General features: G+C 49.8%; 1 protein-coding gene across 1 annotated transcript; it reads right to left on the bottom strand.

The window, feature by feature from the left end:
- Positions 1 to 1,913: 1,913 nt before the first annotated feature.
- Positions 1,914 to 2,354, bottom strand: LOC117856296 (uncharacterized). Its single transcript, XM_034738691.1, has 2 exons — positions 2,148 to 2,354; positions 1,914 to 2,066 (listed from the first exon to the last, which is right to left on the bottom strand). The coding sequence occupies exons 1-2, from the start codon at positions 2,352 to 2,354 to the stop codon at positions 1,914 to 1,916; spliced, it is 360 nt and encodes a 119-aa protein (XP_034594582.1).
- Between the last annotated feature and the right edge of the window lie 13,848 nt (positions 2,355 to 16,202).

Raw genomic sequence — 16,202 nt, 5'->3', positions numbered from 1 at the left:
CTTGTGTGTTTGTCGCATCCCCTTCATAGTTTGAACCTCCGGTTGTTGGAATAAAATTTTCATCACGATCGCACAATTCAAATTTCTTATCACCAATACCATTCTCCCTAATGAAGTTGTGAATAGCCATGGAAGCAACAATAATTTTGCTTTGCTTCTACATTGGAAAACTAGGTATACCCAATAATATCCACCACTTCATTTTCAATACTCCAAAGGATCTCTTGATAACGTTTCTAAGAGACGAATGTGCATAATTAAATATCTCCTTCATACCTTTGGGCATTGGTCCGTTACGAAATTCCGGTAAGTAGTACTTTGTACCCCTATATGGAGCCAAGTATCCAGGACGGTTTGGATACCCCGAGTCTACCAGGTAAAACTTGCCTACAATTTGAATACCAAATTGTTAGCTTAAAGAACTATATTTTCATTGAGAGAGTATCGTACATAAACTACTTTACCTGCCGGAGGATGAGGAAAGGTGTCTTTGTATTTTTCCTAGGCATCACTTAACACTCTCATATCATGTACCGATCCAGGCCATCCGGTAATGATAAAAGTAAACCTCATGTTGAAGTCACAAATAGCTAGGACATTTTGAGATGTATATCCATGTCTTCCTGTATGTTGAACCACCTTATCGCTTGGAACCACAACAGGTATATGTGTCCCATCTAAAGCTCCAATACAATTGTTAAAGTATGGAGCAAACCGATGTTGTTGTAATCTTTGGTGCACAGACTTAAATTCTGGGTCAACTGGCTCAATATTATCTTTTGCTAGTTTGAGAACATTGCACAAAACTCTATCAAACGTACGGCTTATCGTTTCCAATGACCTAACAAACCGGTCCTCAACTTGCCTAAGTGACTGTGGTGCACCGATAATCCATAGAAACATTCCTACAGCCTCCAATGTTGACATATCTCTACTTCCCATCAACCCATAACTGTCTACCAGTATATCATGTAGTTGATAAAACAAGTGAGCACTCATCCTAAACATGTTATAGCACGATGTCACATTTGAAAGTGTCTCATTGACCCACTCAATCCCCAACACTGTTGGAACCCTTCTTGGACCTCTATTTAGATAAGTTTCAGCGTACATATACCAATTGTAAATAGAAAAAAGGTGACTTTGCAGTTCCTCTTACGAGTATTCATTATCAACTCAATAGTTTCATCTTGAATACCACAATCTTCCATTCTGTAGTTGTCTTCATCATCACTTGAGTACTCAGTGGAGGAACTAGCATCCTAAATAATGAAAAAATGTCACTGTTAGTCTTTATGCACCATGAATTAGCCACTCAAACATCAAACAACAAGCCAACATCACACTGAATTTCAATTTAACAGAACCCAACATCAAACAACAAGCCAACATCAACCAATTAACCAACATCACACCGAATTAAACATAATTAGTTCCAATTCAAACAAGACATTACTCAGTTCAACATGCAACATGCACTACACTACCATCCTAACATAGACAACCCTCATTTCATCTGTTGCTCACACCATCTCTGCAGGAATATGAATTTTGCTTCATCTGTTGGAATGTTCATGAAGAACTCTCTTCTTGTACCAACTTCAAAATAGGACAGGGAAGCAAAGAACTCCATGCTGCTTGGAGATACTCCACATTGTAAAGCTAGCTGTTGACACTTCTTGATCTCTTCTCTTTCCTTAAACTCTTTGTCAACTTGTCTCTTCAAACACTTATGTTGGTTGTGATCAGACTGTGACCATTTGTCCACAAAACTGTCAAGTGCCTGAACAATTGAACTTTTAGATTTTTTTTCCTGGGCTAGTTGCTGTTGATTTTGAGCTATTACTGCTCAGCCTCTTCCTTGTACTGATGCTAACAGGGCTGTCAACATAAGCAGTTGTTGGTTCTTTTTCTTATTTTTCTTGTTCTTCTTGTTCTTCTTGGTCTTCATCTACTGAAGGATTGAATGAAGTAGAACCATCTACAACGCTCTCATGGAAGATCTCCTCAAGCTGGTCAATGTACTCTGGTGCACCAGCTTGTTTTTTATATTCCCATTTCTTTCCCTGCAAATCAAGTTAATGTTACCTACCTGTGTGTTTTCTTCCCACCAGTTCAAGAACAGAAATTCACAAGTATGAACTTACCTTGGTGTTCTCTTCCCACCATTCATCTGATGCTACCACATTTCCATCTGAATCCTTGCCCAACCCACTGTTTGTCCACAAAGCCTTCCAGAAAGTGTACAATGTTTTCAACCCTCCAAGCCTATTCCTTAACTGCCTCCTTTCATGCTTCAACCCAGTTTGTAGATAATATTTTTCTTCAATTATCTTGTATCCTTTAGCTGACATGATGCCCTTATGATAATTGCCTGCTCTAACTTGCTCAACACACAGATCACATAACAGATGTGTATTGGCTTCTGACAAAAAGCCTTGTCACCTTTTATCTAGTTCATGTACAAAAATTCCAAGATTTTGGACAATTAGGACAACACATTTGGAAATGTAAACATCATACAATATCTACAATCAGGACAATCAAGCATAGTACTGAAACAAAACCAATTGAAGCAACAAAATTGAGTCATATGCATTCATGGCTGCAATTCTACAATTTAGAGTGTTATACATTCATGGCTGCAATTCTACAATTTAGTCACATGACACACAAGAATGTGTACATCATACTGTCCATGACTCTCTACACAAACCACAGTCCAATCAACAATTTGGAGTGTTATGCATTTCAAGCTATCTCCCTACAGAAACATCCCTACATAGTCCAATCAATTCAAATCCTACAGAAACATCCCTACTGCCAATCCAACACCTGGAAAACCGGTTCTAGCAACACAATTGAGTCATATGGATTTAGAAATTGTTACCTTGCTGCCTGGAAAAACAATTTCAACACCTTCAGCAACATCTCCATCATTTGCACACTCAAATTCATAGAAACCTTCTTCGTTTGCCGACCATCCTTCTCGACGACGACTTCCAGATGCACCAGCACAGGGAGGTGCAGCGAACAAAGACCTTGTTGCTCCACGACAGCCGCTACCCCTGCCGGATCCACCACCGCCCGTGCCACCACGACTTGCGCCGCCAGCTTTCCTACCCACTGCGCCACCACCTCTACTCCCACCGGCGCCGCCACCTCTGCTCCCACCAGCGCCGCCCCCTGCTTGAAAGCCACCACCTCTGCTCCCCCCCCCCGCGCCTCCACCTCTCCTTCCACCGCCGCTGGAACCTCTGGCCGCCTCGGATCCACCACCGCCTATGCTTCCTCTTGCGCCATTGCGGGCCATGCGCAGGCCAAGGGAACGGCCGCTGCGGCCTGGAGCAAGATAGCCGTCTCCACGGAGGATTTCAGAGTACGAGGCGATGTCCGTGTACTCCTCCGCCTGCGAGTTGAGATCCAACGCCTGGAGGCTGGCTGGAGGACCTTGGCAGGACTCCGCCTGGGAGAAGAAGTCGATGGCATTGCCAGCGAACACCTCCTCCGGCTGGGATAAGTGGTCGTTGCTGTGGGCGTCCATGATCTCGAAGAGGAGCAGACCGGATTATGTGGATCTTGGGTGGCTAAGGTGGGAGTTGGACGGCGGCGAGGGTTGGAGGGAGATGGACAGCGGCGAGGAGTTTGCGGAGGAAGTCGCGGTGGAGGAGTACGGGGAGGAGGTGGTGGCGCGGGAGCGACTTGCTCCGGATCTGGGGTGGCGCGGTTGAGATCTCGGGAGGAAGGGGAAGGAGGAAATGGTGGCGTGTGTGCGGGGGGACGTGGGGGGTGGGGGGGAGGAGTATCCGAGGAAAATGAGGTGCGGGATCTATTTTAGTCCATTTTAGCTAGCCTCCACTGGCTAAAGGATTAGAGGGGGGCTAAAGTTTAGCCCACCAGATTTAGTTGGGGTGTTTGGGAAGCTTGATGACTAAAATGGACTAAAGTAGGGGTGCTAAAGTTTAGCACCCCTCTCCCAAACACCCCCTTACATAAGAGTATGAACGAATCTCTTCTCTTCTAGGCATTAACCATCTCATCGTGTGCAATCCAGTTACAGGACAGTGGACGTCACTACCTAAAATTCATCAGGATCCAGACTTCAATCATGTAGTTATGCTGGCCTACGATCCTTTATGATCCCCACACTTCTATGTATTCAGCTTCAAGCAGAAGTGTTCCTCGGCCCGTGTAGTAGTTGGCCTCTACGCAATTGAGATCTTTTCATCTGAGAATTTCAAATGGTCCATGGATGGACATTTCAGAATGATATGACCATAACTTACAGGCCACACTTCTTCCTTCAGGGAGCGTTGTATGTGCATACAGTTGATGACCAAGTTTTGGTGATTCAGACAATGAACCAAGTAGTTTGGATGAATCATAGGATCATTGGGCTTCCTGGGTACAAGCCCACCCCCCTTCAACAATTGTTTCTATGGATGCCTTGGGCAGTCAGTGTCGGTGTTTTAGACCGGCAACCCGCCTAGGGGTACCCTAGGTGGTCTTTTATGCGGTAAGGGTCGTCGAGAATCAAGGAATCAATGGTGACGTAAGGAACACGATTTAGACAGGTTCGGGCCGCTAGATCGCGTAATACCCTACGTCCTGTGTGTTGGTTTGTATTGATCTTGGAGATTGTTGTTTGAGGGAGGTCCCTGCCCGGCCTTATATACCCGGGAGGGTAGGGTTACAAGTCTAAGTCCTAGTCGGGTACTATTACAGAGTTCTACTCAGTATCGGTCCGAGAGTTTTCCATAAACATACAAGACTAGTCCGAGTAGGATACGCCCATCCTTGTTCTGATCATGTCCGAGTACGTCCCTTAGTGGGCCGTCCGAGGCCTACCCGTGGGTCTGGGGAGTAGTCCCGACAAGCCCTCGAGTACTTTGTAGTCGTACGCCATAGTTTTGGGCACTGCAGGCACTACCCGAGTAGTTTGGCAGACTGAAATGCCCGAGTACTGTCACGTGGCTGGAAGGTACTCTTTCTGCAGCTTCGAGTTGTCTCCGTCCCGAGTAATTTTTATATGGTAGTGCGATGTCAATCGCACTCAATATGGAGTAGCCCCCGAGTCTTAGGTTGAGTCGAAGAATCAGGCTTAGGGTCAAACCAGCTTTTGTCCATTTTACCCTCGGAGATCTTAAAAAAGAAAAAGCTGACCAACGGGTACGGTACCCGCAGCCCCCGAGCACTTAGGCGATTCCTGTCGTTGAAGTGGTCATCAATCCGTTGAATGTAGTAACCGTTGGGTGTTTATTGCAATTAATACGTGATTTAATCTGTCCGTTGCGCAACTGACACGTCGAATCCGGAGCCAGCGGAGATAAATCTGGAAAGCCCCCTTTTCGGTTGCTGTGACGCCGCACGGGCATTAGATCTGTTCTTCCTCCTCCTCTGCGCCTTCGCTCGCTTCTTCGCCGCCGTCAGTGCCACCGCCTCCGCCATTGCCGTTTAGATCCGAGTGGAAGCCTCTTCCTTAACTTGAGGTTGAGTCCATTGGATGCGCTCCAAGAAGATGGGAAAGAAACCCGAGAAGATCCAAGGCAAAGCTCTAGCGATGGGCAAGGTCAGATCCAAGAAGGGGAAGGCGTTTGTGCTGCCAGCGCCGAAGGTGGGGCCGATGAACCAAACCGCTCCGCCACCACCTGGGGCAACTTGGCAACACTCGGTGATGAAGGAAGAAGGAGTCCAGGCGCTAGTCGATGCCAAGCTCCTTCAGCCGAAGGAAATCATGCAATGGCGCCCCGCATTTCCCAATGCGTGGCAGTTTGAAGAACATCTGGTGGAGACGATGATGCTTGCTCACTTCATGGAAAGGGGACTGGCCGTGCCTACCTCCGACTTCTTCAGAGGTATTCTCGAGTACTACAATCTTCAGCTCGTCCACTTGAATCCCAATGGAGTACTGGACATGGCAATATTTGTACATCTGTGCGAAGTTTTCCTGGGAGTACCTCCAAGCCTCGAGCTATTCAGGAAATTGTTCCGTTGCAAGCCTCAGCCGAGTGCCCAGCGGACGGAGGTCTTTGGAGGCGCCGGGTTCCAACTTAGGAACTCGAATGCATACATTGAGTATAATCTGACTAACTCCCATGGGGATTGGAAGAAAAGGTGGTTCTACATCGGGAACCATGATCCTCGCTTGCCTGTGGTGACTGGTCACGCACCCAAGCATGCGGAAAACTGGGTAAGCGAGCCTGAGGACACCCCTGAGCTTGATCTCCAGATGCAGCAGATCACCAAGTTGAAAGCACTCGGTCTGACTGGGATCAACGTGGCAGCCAGCTTCCTGAAGATAAGGGTCCAGCCACTTTAGAAACGTGTGCACCCGGGAAGTGAGTACAGAGGTCTGAAGGATCCATCGTGTATGTCTGAGGAGGACATATCTGACGATGACGTGGAGGCGTTGCTGGCGAAGTTTTTCAGGAACTATCAGGGAGTACCAATAATCCCTGCAGCCCTTCATCAGTATGAATCTTGGTATGAGCCAGAAGTGGTAAGTTTTTCCTCCTGACTTGTTCTTCTTTGACTTAAGATTCTTGTTGCTGACACCGATTTGTTGTTTAGAAGTTCCGAGTTCTTGACGGCTATGTGGCATAGTCAGAAGAAGAGTCGGAAGCCGTCGTCGAGGAGTAGGAGGATGAGCCTTCTCCTCCTGTCAAGAGACGCAGAGTAGTCCGCAAGATGGCTGCGGCTAAGTCTGCTTCAACCACTGAAAAGTCTCGGGGTACCAAGGTATGTAGTCGATAACTTGTATGTTACTGAAGAGCTTGAAATGCGTTATTGATGTGGTGAATCTTGTCTTGGTTCGCGAAGGCTGTAGATGAGGCTGCTTCTAAAGAAATAGTCGCGTCCGACCCTGACGTCGATGATGAGGCTGTTGACATGGTGCCGGAGAGGGTACCATCAACAGAAACTGTGGTAGCCCCCGAGTTAACTGCGCCAACTCCTCCGGCTGCCATGCCACCCATCGCCGACCAGGCGGTTCTGGGGCTTCCTGCCGGAGTAGCGAAGGAGGTGTCTCCAGTACTTGCTACTGGCACTTTGCTATCCAATGTGATCGCCAGTGGTAAGCGTTGCCCCTTCCAATTGTAGTCATTTGAGTAGTACTGTAGTCTTGACTTTGCTTTTGTAGGTCTTGGTGAGAAAACGGTGCCGGCGGCTGTTCCCATGGCTCCAAGTACTCGGCCGCCTGTCGCCGAGAAGAAACGTGTGCGGGTGCCGCCACGCTCAGCCCGGTGAGCTTTCAGTTCTTTTCTTGAATGATGTTGGGTTTGTCTTGGAGTCATGAAGTGACATTTTGTTGTTGCAGAGCTGCAGATGAAACTATTCTTGTAGAGACAGGGATAGTGCCAAAACCTTTGACTACAACATCAATTCCACTGGAGGACTTCATTGTTGAAGAAATACCCGAGGTTGACGATGGCCGTCTTGGAGCTACTATGTCGATGCTGCAAGACGTGATTCGCTCAGTGGAGGAACCCGCTACTGCATCAGGCTCAGGGAGTGCCGGCCTATCATCATCCTCTAGCGGAGCGCTGGCTATTGTTGAGAAATCCAGACAGTGGACTGCTCCGGGTAAGTGCCTGTAATTTGTTATTGTAATCATAGTCGGTAGCTGATATGGTGAATGTTGCAGGTGCTTCTCTCGGTGCAATTCCTCGTCGTGTGGAGGGTACCCAAAGGCCAGTACTCAGCCCGCCTTCTGACTTGGAGCTCCAGAGGGCCATGGATGTGTTCCGGGGCATCCAGGTGGATATTGCTGATGTTACTGCATGACCCGAGTAGTCGTGAGACATGAAACTCAACACAGCATACTCGGATCTTTTCAGGAAAGAAACCATCAGCTGGAGCAGGAATGTGCCCAACTGAGAGACGCGCTTCGGGTTCATGAAGTCGGGGCGAAATCCTTTGTCGTGGAACGCGCGGATCACACCGTTCTGCAGGAGAAACTGGAGAGCCGCTACAAGTCCTTGAACAAGAAGTATCAAGGTAAGCATGGCGACTACTTTGGGTGTGTCCCACTGTAGTTGGATGTGACCTGAGTCCTTGTGCTTTGTAGAGCTCAAGAAGCAGGAGGCGGCTGCAAAGAGCCAAGTTATTGATTGGAGGAACGCTCACGACCGAGTGGCAGATGAAGCTGAACATCTTCGGGCCACGCTCGCGGAAGCAGAGGCTGCTTGCGAGCATCAGCGAGACCGAAAGATGCAAAACGGCGCGATGCTTGCCATGGCCATGGTGGCATGTAGAGATCATGCCCAGACCTTGGGACAGCTTCGGGGTGAACTCCAAGAATTGTCTGGAGCAGCCAAAGACTTGGTGAATGCTATAGCCCCCGGGGAGGAAGGCGTAGAGCCGCAATTGCTAGTAGAGCGATTAAGAGCTGCCCCGAGTAAGGTGGTGGGACTTTGCAAGACTGTTTGCAAACAAGTTCTTGCGGTTGTGAAGTCCTACTACCCGAGGGCAGACTTGGCGGCAGCTGGAGATGGTGTGGCTCACAACTGCACAGATGAAGCATATGCGTAGTACCTCAAGGAGGCGGAACCCATTGCAGCCAAGATGTCAGAGTTCGTCTCCTTAGAAGAACTTTGAGCTTTTTGTGTGTACCCTTGTTCTTGTATCGAGTATGTTGAAACTTTTGAATATCAAGATTTTTGGTTTTGTTGTATCATCGTCTTGCGAAGAGTAGTTTTTAATCCATGTCGTCGAAACTCAAAATATTACGACTCTGCTGTGCCTGACCCTCCGGGGAGGGGATGCGTCTCGCTTGACCTTGAGGTTTGGGGTCGGCTTCGCTCGACCCTGAGTCCTGGGGTCGGCTGAGCCCAACCCTCGGGAAGGGTAGCTCCGCCTCGCCCGACCCCGAGTGAGACTCCGCCTCGCCCGACCCTGAGTCCTGGGGTCGGCGGAGCCCGACCCTTCGAGGGTGGAACTCCGCCTCGCCCGACCTTTGGTCCCGAGGTTTGGAGTAGTCGAAGTCCCCGACATGTAGGATAAGCTTGGCTTGTGGTAGTCCCGAGTGTCGAGTAGTCGTAATGCTGTTTGAGTACTCGTCTTCTCAGGGACACGGGTGTAATGTACTCGGCTGTCCTTTGTTGATGTACGGGTGTACTGTGCTCTTTTGTCCATTACGGAGGCACGGGTGTACTGTGCTCCTTTGTCTGTTGCGGCATAAGTGCAGTCACATGGGCAGAGTCAGGAGTTGTCAGACTCATTGATCACGAGTGCACAGTAACTCTTGAGCCGGTGGTAGGTGTAGCTTTCGGCTATAAATAGGGCCATCTGCTGGTCGAACCAACTCAAGCTCCTGAGTAGCAATGGATTGCCTGCGGTTGCTTCTGTTTGAGTGTAGAGAGCCAGCAAAGAGCACACCAGTGCTAGAAGATTCCTCGTAGATTAAGGCCACCTTGCCTCCACAGGCTCTTGCGCTCGTAGGGATAGCCACGATGCTAGAAGAATCCTCGTAGGATGGTTCGCCGCCTGCCTCATCTCGCAGCTACTGATCCAGCGGAGTACGCGCTGGAACTCGCAGCGAGTGATGGGTGATGAGTGCCGAGGTCTTCATCCCGCTCTGAAAGATGGTGGAGGTGCGGCCGTAGAGTAGATAGGCTTCGCAAGGCTAGCAAAAGAGCAGCCTTGGTTCCCTCTAGGCGCGTCTTCCCGGATTTGACGTTGCCGCTGTCCTGGTGATGGCGGTAATGGAGTACCTGGACGTGCCTTGGGTAGGATACCTGGGCGTGGCTGCATTTTGCGTAGCTTCCTTGAGTGTAGGCCCTTCCTTCGGTCAGCAGACCTAAGTGGCCTTGTGATATAGTAAAAGACTGAGGCTTAAATGCAACCCTCCAGTAGGCAGGTGCTTGTAGTCTTTGTTGAGCCGAGTCCTCGTACTCGTATGTAACTTGATATACTCTTGTTTCAGTAAAGATGAAGAGTTTGTATCAAGGAAAGTTTCCTTGTTGTATTGATAGCGCGTTGAAGCGAACACCCCTTGAAGTCGGTAGTCGAGTAGTCATCTCGAGTAGTCGCCTTGAAGTGAGTACTCGGGTGCTACTATGGGTAATAGCGACAGAGGTGTTCTATATTCCAGGAGTTTGGCACCGGTTCTCCTGAAAGCTTTTGAAGTCTGTAAGATCCGGGTCCTGTAACCTTTGATACAATGTAAGGACCTTCCCATGGGGAATTGAGTTTATGTAATCCTGACGTGTCTTGAATACGCTTAAGGACCATATCACCCGAGTTAAAAAGATCTTTCCTTGACGTTGCGGTCGTGATAACGCCTTAAACCGTCAAGGTATCTGGCAGATTGCACTAGTGCTGCGCATCTTGTTTCTTCTAAACTGTCTATATCCATTCGCCGCGTTTCTATTGCAAGCTCTTCGTCGTATTGTTCAACGGATGGTGATTGCCACATGATGTCGGCGGGTAGTATGGCTTCTGAGCCATATACCAGAAATTAAGGTGATAGCCCCGTAGTTTTGCATGGTTGGGTACGTAGGCCCCACAAGGCATTGGGTAACTCTTTAAGCCATCGGCTGCCTTTGGTGTTGCCGACGTCATGTAGTCGTTTCTTCAGAGCATCGAGTATCATGCCATTAGCACGCTCGACTTGACCGTTGGCTCGCGGATGAGCAACTGAGACATAGCGAACATCGATGCCGCTGTTCTCGCAATATTCCCAGAAGTCGTGATTATTGAAGTTTGACCCTAGATCTATGATAATCCTGTTGGGAAAACCATAGCGATGGACAATGGCATCCAAGAAGTCGAGGACTCGGTCTGCCTTTGGGCAAGTAACCGGTTTGACCTCGATCCACTTGGTGAACTTGTCGATTGCCATGAGTACTCTGTTGAATCCTCCTGGCGCATTTGGTAACGGGCCAATCATGTCGAGCCCCCAGCAAGCAAATGGCCATGTTGGAGGTATTGTGACTAGCTTGTAAGCCGGCACATGTTGCTGTTTTGTGAATAATTGACAACCTTTGCACTTCTGGACTAGTTGCTTGGCGTCGGCCAGAGCCATTGGCCAGTAAAACCCTGCTCTGAAGGCCTTGCCAACTAGTGTCCTCGAAGAGGCATGGTTGCCGCAGATTCCTTTGTGAATTTTTTCTAGGATTTCTTGGCCATCTTCTCTGGTGACGCACTTCATGAGTACTCCAGATGATGCACCTTTCCTGTGGAGCTTGTCTCCGACTAGAACGTAATTCTTTACTCGTCGGGAGATTTGCTCAGCTTTATTCTTGTCGGATGGTAGCTGGTGATCTTGGATGTAGTCGATGAAGGGTGTCTTCCAATCGACTTCTATCATCATGATCTCTCGAGGGGCGTCAATAGTCGGGACTACTGGCGGTGTGACCTATTCAGGTATGGATGGCTTGCGTAGTTCGTGCACGAAGATTCCTGCTGGAACTTCTGCACGAGTTGAGCCCATTTTGTATAATACGTCGGCGGCAACGTTGTTGTCGCGGACGATGTGATGGAACTCCAAGCCGGAGAATTTGTTCTCCAGTTTACGGACTTCTTTGCAATAAGCGTCCATATTGTCCTTGTTTCGGTCCCACTCGTCATTGACCTGATTTATGACGACTAGGGAGTCGCCGTACACCAGTAGTCATTTGATGCCGAGGGAGATTGCAAGGCGAAGGTCGTGTAGCAGTGCTTCGTACTCGGCTTCGTTATTGGATGCTTCCCAGAATATCTGCAGCACGTACTTAGTTGGTCTCCCTTGGGGGAGATGAGTAAGACGCCTGCGTCCGCCCCTTCAAGTTTGAGGGATCTGTCGAAGTACATTACCCAATGCTCTGGTTGTTCGACTGGAGTAGGAACTTGATTTTCGGTCCACTCGGCTATGAAGTCGACCAAAGCCTGAGACTTGATGGCAGTCCTTGGCTTGAAGCTCAAAGTAAGAGCTCCGAGTTCGACTGCCCATTTGGAGATTCTACCCGTGGCATCTCTGTTATGGAGAATTTCGCCAAGCGGGAAGTCGGAGATGACTGTGATGTTGTGCTCTTGGAAGTAATGGCGCAGCTTCCGGGAGGTGAGCAGAATAGCATATAGTAGCTTTTGTATCGGTGAATACCGAGTTTTGGAGTTCGAAAGTACTTCACTGACGAAGTAAACAGGTCGTTGGACCTTGTAAGCGTGGCCCGGTTCAGACCGTTCGACTACTATTGCCGTGCTGATGACATGAGTAGTAGCGGAGATGTATAGGAGCAAGTCCTCGTTCGGCGAGGGAGCGGTGAGTACAGGAGGCTTTGACAGAAAGTCTTTGAGTTGTGTCAAAGCCTGATCTGCCTCTTCCGTCCATTTGAACTTGTCCTGGCGTTTGAGAAGCTTGAAGAAGGGTAGACCCCATTCTCCAAGTCTCGAGATGAACCGGTTGATAGCGACCATGCAGCCGGTGAGTTTTTGCATATCCTTAATGCTGGCTGGAGCCTGCATGTTTGTGATGGCAGATATCTTCTCAGGGTTGGCCTCAATGCCGCGATGGCTAATGATGAACCCGAGTAATTTGCTGGAAGGTACTCCGAAGACACATTTAGTAGGATTGAGTTTCCATCAGAAAGCGCGGAGACTGGAGAAAGTTTCCTCTAAGTCGGCGATGAGTTCCTCCCGGTGTCTTGTTTTGATGACGACGTCATCAACATAAGCTTCGACATTGCGATGAAGTTGTTTTTCAAAGCACATCTGTATGGCCCTTTGGTAAGTTGCTCCTGCGTTCTTGAGTCCGAAGGACATTGTTTTGTAGCAGAAAGCTCCAAAGGGCGTGATGAACGCTGTTTTGGCTTGATCTTCCTCTTTGAGGCTTATCTGATGATAGCTGGAGTAGCAATCAAGGAAGCATAATAAGGTGCACCCGGTGGTGGAGTCAACCACTTGATCAATCCGGTGTAGCCCAAAAGGATCTTTCGGGCAGTGTTTGTTGAGGTCGGTGTAGTCGACACACATTCTCCATTCGTTGTTTTTCTTACGAACGAGCACAGGATTGGCGAGCCAGTCACGATGGAAGACTTCCTTGATGAATCCTGCCGCGAGTAGCTTGGCTAACTCTTTTTTGATGGCGTCGCGTCTGTACTGAGCAAACCGGCGTAGTCGTTGCCGTTTTGGAGTAGCTTTGGGATCGACGTTGAGGGAATGCTCGATCAGTTCCTTGGGCACACCTGGCATGTCGGCTGGCTTCCAAGCGAAGATATCGTGGTTAGCCCGAAGGAAACTGATGAGCGCGAATTCCTATTTAGGATCCAGCCCTGTTCCGATCAGGGCTGTCTTGGAAGGATCACCGGTCTGGAGGTCAATCGATTTGAAGTCTTGCTCGCTGGCGGGTTTCACCTTTGTGGAGCCCGACTTGTTTTCTGAGATCTCGAGTTCAGTTGGATGGAGTTTCTTTGAAGCTACGAAGACTTGCTGCATGGGACTAGGAGATTGAGTAGTCGCAGCAATTTCCACGGCTTCGGTGTCGCACTCGTAGGATCTCCGGAGATCTCCTCGGAGTGTGAGTTCTCCTTTAGGACCTGGCATCTTGAGTACCAGGTAGACATAGTGTGGTATGGCCATAAACTTGGCAAGTGCTGGCCGTCCGAGTATGGCGTGATAAGAAGTCTCGAAGTCGGCGACCTCGAATCTGATGTACTCGGTGCGGTAATTCTCCTTAGTGCCGAAGGTGACGGGAAGGACAACTTGCCCCAAAGGTATGGCCGCGTTGCCGGGCACAATGCCGTAGAAAGGTGAATCCGTTGGAGTAAGCATGTCCGTGACGTCGAGGCACATTTTCCTTAATGTTTTGGCGAAGATAACGTTGAGGCCGCTCCCGCCATCGATGAGTACCTTGGTTAACTTTGATCCTGCCACGACTGGATCCAAGACTAGTGGAAAATGGCCGGGTTCTGAAAATTTCGTCCATTGGTCCTTTCTGCTGAAAGAAATTGGAACTTCCGACCACTTTAGCGGTGTGGGGTCCGTCGGCTCGATGGCCATGATCTCCCTGAGTACGAGTTTGTTGGCTCGCTTGGATGTTGTGCCAGGGATACCACCAAAAATGATGTTGACCTCTTTCTGCTTAATTTGTTGTAAGTCGATCTTGTTGCCTGGTCTAGCCATGGAGCCGGCGAAGTTGTTGGTAAAAGCCTTTGTCAAGTCCGCCCAGGAGTCGATGGACTTGGGTTTGAGTGACTCGAGCCAGGTCAGTGGTGCGGGTTCCATGCATATGGGGAAATGAATGACTTTGGTATCGTTGTTGCCTCCGGCTGCTTGGACGGCTAGCGAGTAACAGTGGAGCCATTGAACTGGATCTTGTTTGCCATCGTACTTGGTAATGCCGGTCGGTTTGAACTTCTCGGGTAATTTTGTTTTCATTACCCGGTTTGTGAAAGCAGGAAAGTGGTTATAGTTGTTGACTTCCCGTTCGCGCCGATTGTTGAGGATTTCTCGTAGATCACTGATGTTGGATAACTCGCGGTTCTTCCGAGTAGGGCGAACACTTTTAACCGAGTTGGTGCAGCTGGCTTCACCCACATCCTTCTGTTGAGTAGGAGCTTTATGCTTGCTTGGACCTTGGCTGTGTTGCCGGGGTTGGTTGACTGCATCATCATTTCGTGGGGCCACATTTTTATCTGCAGCCCTCCTGCTTCCGTCTGTAATGCGAGGAACGGACGGGATTGGTGATTCTTTGTCAAGCAGCTTGTAAGCTTGCTCCGCGAGTTGTGCGATTAGTCCGTTGCCCCGCTGCACAAGTTGAGCTATGGCTGGATTATCCTTATCTTGAGGCATCAGAGTTGTCAAAATGTTGATTGAAGCGATAGCCGCGAGTGGAGTATTGTGCTCCTGAGCCTGGACTGCGTTGAAAGCCCGTTCAAGATTTGTAATAGGGATATTTGTAGCCATCGACTGTCGACGCTTAGCTCGAGTGGCATTGCGCCCCCTTCGTTGGTTGCGCTGTTCGGGAGTTTCATTGTCGGCTGTAGACTCATCGTCAGAGATGTTGTCGACTTGTGCTAGCCGCTTGGGGGTTCTAGTCTGGCTAGTACCTGGGTTGTTAACTGGAGTAATAACAAGTATCTCCCTGTCCGGGTAGTAGCTTCCGGAACTTGATGTAGCAATCTCTGTGTAGCTTCCTTCATGGTTGGATGTAAGTGGAACGCCTTCTTGGTACAACAGGTTGTCTATATGGGCGACGAGGCGCGAGTCGTAGTCACGGTCGAGGAAAGATGGTCGCAATCCCGACAAGTGGATGAATCTGCCTTGTGGTGTCGAAGTTATTACCAACCCTTGGGTTGGGCCAGATAATGGTATTTCTGGTGAACAGGATGAGTCGGAGTCAACGTCCTCGTCAAGCCCGAGTTCAACTCGGGTTCGAGCAAGAAAATCTTGGTAGACTCTTGTCGCATTGCGAAGTCCGTGCGGGAACCGCTTTGAAGTCCAGACTGATTTTGATACTGACTGGGGCCGAATCCGAAGCGAGTCCGACCCTGAGTCCAGGGGTCGGCTGAGCCCAACCCTTTGAGGGAGGAGCTCCGCCTCGCCCGACCCTGAGTGGAAGTCCGCCTCGCCCGACCCCGAGTCCTGGGGTCGGGAGCGTCGGACCCTTCGGAGGAGTAGTTCCGCCTTGCCTGACCCCGATTCCTGGGGTTGGGAGAAACTGACCCCTGAGCAAGACTCCGCCTCGCCCGACCCCGAGGCCTGGGGTCGGGAGAGCCCGACCCTGTGGGAGGGTAGCTCCACCTCGCCCGACCCCGAGGCCTGGGGTCGGCGAAGCCTGACCCTGTGGAAGGGTAGCTCCGCCTCGCCCAACCCCGAGGGAGGCTCCGTCTCGCCCGACCCCGAGGCCTGGGGTCGGCGAAGCCCGACCCTGTGGAAGGGTAGCTTCGCCTCGCCCGACCCTGAGGGAGGCTCCGCCTCGCCCGACCCTGAGTGCTGGGGTCGGCGGAGCCCGACCCTTGAGCAAGATGTTGGCGTAGTCCGAGGCGAAGTCGAATCCGACGCGTAGTCGAACTTGAGCTTGTTGACTTTGAAATCTTGATTTTTTCCGGTCACTTCTTCTGGTTTCGTCTCCTGAGTGTCGACGATCTGGCGCCGGAACGATCCCAAGCCTTCGGCGACACAGAGCCAAGATCCGAAGACGAAGGTGGCACCGGCTTCGATGAAGAAGACGGGCCTGATGATGACTTTCGCCATTGAGTTCACGCTGAGAAACTCGACGAGTGCCC

The sequence above is a fragment of the Setaria viridis genome, chromosome 5 (assembly GCF_005286985.2).
Source record: "Setaria viridis chromosome 5, Setaria_viridis_v4.0, whole genome shotgun sequence".
NCBI lineage: Eukaryota > Viridiplantae > Streptophyta > Magnoliopsida > Poales > Poaceae > Setaria > Setaria viridis.
Note: the sequence above shows the minus strand (reverse complement) of the source record. Positions and strands in the feature narration are given on the sequence as shown.

Excerpts from the sequence above, each read along its gene's own strand:
- LOC117856296 (XM_034738691.1), bottom strand. The coding sequence starts at position 2,354 with ATGTCAGCTAAAGGATACAAGATAATTGAAGAAAAATATTATCTACAA. Across the intron at positions 2,067-2,147 it reads GGTGGGAAGAGAACACCAAG|GGAAAGAAATGGGAATATAA; the intron begins GTAAGTTCATAC and ends CTTGATTTGCAG.